This window comes from Conger conger, chromosome 11, assembly GCF_963514075.1.
Source record: "Conger conger chromosome 11, fConCon1.1, whole genome shotgun sequence".
In the NCBI taxonomy this organism is placed as follows: domain Eukaryota; kingdom Metazoa; phylum Chordata; class Actinopteri; order Anguilliformes; family Congridae; genus Conger; species Conger conger.
In genome coordinates, this window is record NC_083770.1 from 35,108,434 (window position 1) to 35,114,737 (window position 6,304).

Below are 6,304 nucleotides of genomic sequence, written 5' to 3' on the forward strand. Positions count from 1 at the left end.
TTGTAGCATTCCGCTACAGTTCCAGTGGCAGCCATACATGCCCAAGCCATAACACTGCGTCCACCATGGGGTGGATGATGGGGTGCTTTGGGCCACAAGCAGCTCCTTTCTTTATTGACACTTCACTCTTTCCACTGTTTGCAGTAGAGGTCAATATTAATCTCATTAATCTGCCTGAGTCATTAATCTCATAAGACTTTGTTCCAGAACTCTGCAATTTATCAAATGTACCTGGCTTGTCTTTTGTCCTTGCTGCTTACGAGTGGTTTGCATCTTGTACAATAATATTGCTAATGTAGTCTTCTCTTTGTCTTAGTATTTGACACATATATGCCTTCATCTTGGAGAGTGTTCTTCACCTCTTCAACAGTTGAAAATAGACTTTTCTTTACAATTTAAAGTATTATTTACTCATCCACTACAGTGGTCTTCTGTGATCTGTATTGCTTTGCTATTGCTGAGCTCACCAGAGCATTCCTGCTTCTTAACAATGAACCAAACAGTTGATTTTGACACACCAGTGTTTTAGCCTTGTCTTTTTCCACAGCACTATGGCCTGCTTTCCTGGCATTAACACTTTTGTGTCAATGAGACACAGTCAAATGAAAAGTCCTCACCTAGAATATACATGAAAAAATAATAAAACAGCACAAACTGGCCAAGACACAGAGCCAACAGTTGAGCAACCAGTTGTCCAATCACTTTTGTTCCCCCAAAAAGTAAGGACTATGTATAAAAAGGGCCACATTCCTACATGGTTCACCTGACATGGAAGTAGTAGGAATATCTGCCAATCAAAGCTGACAGTCTGTACCTTATCCTCATATGCATTGTTTCATTTTAAATCCACTGTACTAGAGAGTACAGAGGCAAAAACAACAAAACTTGTATCTCTGTCCTAATACTTTTGTACTGCACTGTAAACACACACACACACACACACACACACACACACACACACACACACACACACACACACAGAAATACACACAGGCCAGCATGTAGACATGCGCGCACATACGCGGACACTTTCTGCGTCCCTTCCATCCCCTGTAATGAACTGCCAGTCCATCTCACTGACAGAATTATTGCCTTCCCGTATCACAGCACCAGCATAATGGAGCCCATTACAACATCTGATTTTCCTGCGCTTCGGTCCTGGCGTGTGATGGGTTTGTGGGCCAACGGGGACGAACCGTGTGGCAGGGCAGTTTGCTCTATTCTTAAACTGCCCCTCCCCCACTGCTGCCCCCAACCTCCAAACCACCCTGGCTGTAGATCACACAGAGTGCCACGGTCCAACCTCGTCAGGCCGAAGGGATGAATAATTGATATGAAATGAATAAGTGATCAAGCCCCTCTCTCCCGCCCAGCAAGGTGAAAAGCAGAGTGGGTAATCCAGGTGACGATCGCTCCAACAGGTAAGGTGAATACAACAATGGAGAAACTCCAAGAGCCATTTCAGGAGTTTCCGTTGAGGAACCTGCCTGGGTCATGGCCAAGGTCTGAACACAGTGAGCTTTAGTACACGCCACGCTCACCGCACAATGTCCAATGTTTAATAATTTCACCCTGTGCAGTCTCTGCTACTAGGAACTTTTTAATTATCACTGCCAGTCTGTGGCCCATGTCCAGACCACATCTGTTTAAGCTAAGTGCCAGCGTGGTATAATCGATTCATTAGTGCTCTTTGCTGCTTGCCTATCACAGACAGATGCCGCACGCACACAGGCACGCACGCACGCACGCACGCACGCACGCACGCACGCACGCACGCACGCAAGCACACACACACAGCCGCTTAAACCCCCTTCCACCCAGGGCTGAACAGACAAACATAGCCTGCCAGTTGTGGCGGTTAGGGTGCGATCCTTTTCCTGTTATCTTCAATATATTTGTGCCACTTTTATATTGGGGACACACATATACTACAATGTGCGTGAGGGTTATTTGCTGCACTGAGGGTAATCGTTCGAGAAAATACACAATCAACACACCAGCTGTCAGTCACAAAACCTCCTTAATGCACATATTGACTTGAAAAGGTAGTCTGAGGCCCACCATTTTGTAATGACGATGACTCACAATAAGACCCTTAGAGGCTACTTGGTGGATTGTGGTGGGTCTGCAGCATTTTTACCACTGTGGGGTCATGACTCAGGGTGATGTGCAAGAGTGACAGGGGCCAGGAAGCTTTTATACCAGAGGACCCACCTTCAATCCTGCCTGTGCCTGTTCCCACTAAGGAGAGCAGCACTAGGCTTGACCGCACATGTTTAAGAGAATGCACATTCTCAGTATATGTCCTCTTGAAGCAGCTATAAGATGCTTACAGTTATGACTGGCCATTGCGTTTGGCGATGGCTCAGGTCGCAGTAACCTATTTAGCATCACCTTCACAATGGCAGCTAAACAGCACACGGGGTTCGAGAGTGGTGGGCAGCTCCTTCCTGACCTGCTAGCCTCATTTCCTGAAACTGCAGGAACCAATGAAAGAGTCTGAAGATCCACAACAGTGTGATGCATTTAACAGATCATGAAAATTACTCAGGCCATCCAAGACTGCGTGGCACTGAAATAATGGCATCTGTCTGGGTTTATATTGCGGTCATAAATTCACTGCAATAAAGCACATTTCCCACATTTCACATAGGAACAAACTGTCTAATAATTGACAGCAACACAAATATGGTCGTTTATATTCGAAAGTGGCGGTGGAGTACAGAGAGCTAAGGAATATGAAAAAAATACAGACCATTTTGACAAAACAAGAAACGGCTTGTTAGGAGAAAATGCAAGGCTGGGAGAGAGAGAGACCGCGACCGTGCAGTTCTAACCATTACTGAAGACTGAGAAACCGATGCACCCCGCCGAGAAAACGTGCTCCGCTCTCCTCATGCATGTTGTATTTAAAGTGCACATTTCAGAGTACCCCCCTCGCTGCTGTTACTGATAGCGCCTTAACAGCTTCCTGCAGCCAGGCTTAAAACATCTCTGAGAGCAGACGTAAAAACCCACCTCCGCTCCTGCATTTAATTCTTTTGTGGCTCTTATAGGATTGAGGTATCTTATATTGAATCATGTTTGCGCGTGACTGTATGCACATGAGTGACCGAGACACTAGTCTTGGTGTGTGTGCGTATAATTGATTTGTCTGGCTGGCTGTGTGCATACGTGCATGTATCCGCCTGTAGATCGGGTATGTGTGTGTGTGCATGGCACGTGCATTTTTGTGCATGTGCCTCTGAGTGTGTGAGAGTGTGTGTGTGAATGTGTGTGTCTGTGTGTGTGTGTGTGTGTGTATGCAGGCATGCCTGTGTGTGTGTGTATGGCTTGTAATCTTCATACGTATATTCTTACTTTCTGATGTCTGGCACGTGTTTGCTTGTGCATGTGCCTCTGAGTGTGTTGTGTGTGTTCTGATGTATGTGCATGTGTGTGTTTGTTCCACTGCACTGAGATCACAGGGACTGCAGAATGAGGTCAGTCAGTGGGGAGTTCAGATCCCATTGGGTGCAGTTTGATTCCAGGTCCCTCTCCCCGATTCAGCCATTCAGTTCACACTCGGCTGTACACACACACACACACACACACACACACACACTCAGCTATTGTGTCGCATGCATCTGTGTGACTGTATGTGTGGTATGTGTGACTGTGTACATGTCAGTCTGAGGAGAGATGACAGATCACCACATTCCAACAAAGCACTCACTGGGTCATTATTTCAATCCCCAACAGGCTGCTTCAAATGGCACATTATTAACAAACCTTTCGCCCTGATTTTACTTCTTAACATTTTCCTGGCACTGTATAAATTCAAACCCCAAAGCTTTGATCCAATTCACAATATATCATTATCAGATCTTAACATTTTAAAAACAACTGGCCCTAGATACCAATGCAGCACCACACAAACAGTCAGGCTAGACAATAAAGAAGATGTATTTTCAGAAATCTGCCGAAACACTGCATTCATAACCTCAAATATATTGAAACAAAGAGCAATTCCTCTCAGACAGGCTTCACAAATTGCAGGACTGTGAGAACAATATAAAAACATGCGTGGTGCTTTGCATATAATACACCATCAAAGGCCAGCTGCTGCTATAGAACAGATGCTGTTATAGCCCAATCCATTCCTCTGTAGTCGCCGACAAAATTAAACGAGCCACAAATAGTCCTCCGTGTAAAATGATAGGTGTCTATGTTGGGTTTTTGGTTTCGTTCTCTCCCTCAGTGCACTCCATTATGAGTCATAATTCACACTGATGGACAGCCTCAAGGGTCAACTTGTCAATTACAGTTAATTGATTAATTGATAGAATAGAAGGCCAATCATAGCATGAGCTGCAAGCAGCTGTCACTCACAGGACAGTGCATTGGAAACTTTGAAAAAAGCTTACTACTTTGTTTAAGAGTGGTCAGAAAAAGACATAGCACAATAAGATGAACAGTAATTTTACATTAATCAGTGTTAATATGAATTAACTAATCAGTCACCCGTGAGTCAGAATGCACTCAATGCACAAGGCTGTTCGTTGTCCAAATACCCAGCAGGAGTTTGTCTCATAATGCAAATTATCTTATTGTTATCATCCTATGTCATAAATAAAGTCTTATTGCAGCTAAAGTATAATTAATTCCAGATTATTATTAAGAAATTATGTGATAGCAAAGAACTTCTCCAATCTTCTTTGGGGCAAGTAAGACTAATACGTTACATATTAAGCATGAGATACATATTTGTAGACACAGGTAGGGCTAGCCGGACCAGTTAGGTACAGCTAATCAGTTTAAAGTAATAATTAACATATTTATCGTACATGCTGAAAGCTATTTTCTTGCATCCACGTATTATATCCACATAAGCGCCCTACAAGACTGAATTTTGAACAATGAATGTATTGGTGCAATTCATTCAAATTGGAATCACGCACAAAATAGTGTAAATACAACGAAGTTTTAACCAGACCGGTAAAGAAATGGGTTATATTATCTTTCGTGCAATTGCTGGGGTATATCATTTTTGTATTTGAATAACTAATTTGAGTGATCTTACTCAAATTGCAGTGAATTACCGACAAGAATGTTTTTTGACTCTCCTTCCCACTAAAGACAAGACTGCGAACCGCACATAGGTATAAATGGAGTCGGCGTTTTAGGCATATAGTAGCATATATAGTTCATTGCAGATTGGTATCTGGTGATGTTAAGATTGGTTCCATCATACAATAAGCTACAATATGGACAATTGCTTCCACAATAGGCTACAACACGAATATAATTACGTATTGAAATGAACTACTGTACCTCGCTATTGTACCAAGGTGAACTGGTATAATACGTGCTGGACATTATTTTTTATTTACCTGTACAATGCACACCTTGCAAAAGCAAGCCTCTGCAGCAGCCCTGGTACTCAGTACCCGCTGTGTTCCTCTTGCAGTGGACCTTCCCGGCACTCACCTAACTTTTGCTGCCACGGAGGATATTGCATCGTTCCTTAGATTCTTCCTTTTCGACACGGCGGTTCCCATGCTGGAGTGGAAACGACATAGGCAGAAAAACAGCTCATTCCAAAGACCGGTGAATGATGGATGGAGGAGAAAAATGCACTGAGCAAACACGAAAAAGAAGTCCGACGTACAACCACTCTTTCTGTTAATCGCTCCCCACCCCTCTCCCTTGGTGCGCAACCGCTACGAACGAACAGGTGTCTACAGAAAGGGCAGTCTATCCTGGTATTTCTATTTGCACAAATGTATAATAGCTACCAATCAGGATATAGGTGATGAGCGAAGGAGATCGTGAGAGAGAGAGAGAGAGAGAGAGAGAGAGAGAGAGAGAGAGAGAGAGAGAGAGAGAGAGAGAGAGAGAGAGAGTGCCCTCTCACTCTCATACGCGCGATGCTCTTTATGTGACTTGAGTAAATGACTGCGTATCGGAGGAAGCGCTGCTGTCAAAGAGGTACGCGTACCGTGAAATAACCACAGTCTCTCTCTCTCTCTCTCTCTCTCTCTCTCTCTCTCTCTGAAACGACTACTAGTTTCACTCCATTTCCATAGGCCTTTGCACTACTTTGTTCACTACAGACCATATATTGCACTGTGCAGGTCCATAAAGAAATACATAAAGCAGCAACTTGAAAGGTTTTGTACAGAGAGAGTGGGAAATTTCATCCCACAGTCCCTGCAATAATCAATTGGTTTTGGAGCATAATTGGAGCATAATTACCCCTGTGGGCCCCTGACACAGGTTGAGATGTCAGCATGCCAGGGGCCAGCATGAAAGGACACCTCCA

General features: G+C 43.9%; 1 protein-coding gene across 1 annotated transcript in view; it reads right to left on the minus strand.

The window, feature by feature from the left end:
* Positions 1–5,540, minus strand: part of LOC133141178 (NMDA receptor synaptonuclear signaling and neuronal migration factor-like) — a 31,380-nt gene extending 25,840 nt beyond the window's left edge. The window contains 1 exon segment of the mRNA XM_061261611.1: positions 5,470–5,540. Within this exon segment, the coding sequence (XP_061117595.1) occupies positions 5,470–5,540 (71 nt within the window).
* Positions 5,541–6,304: the final 764 nt, after the last annotated feature.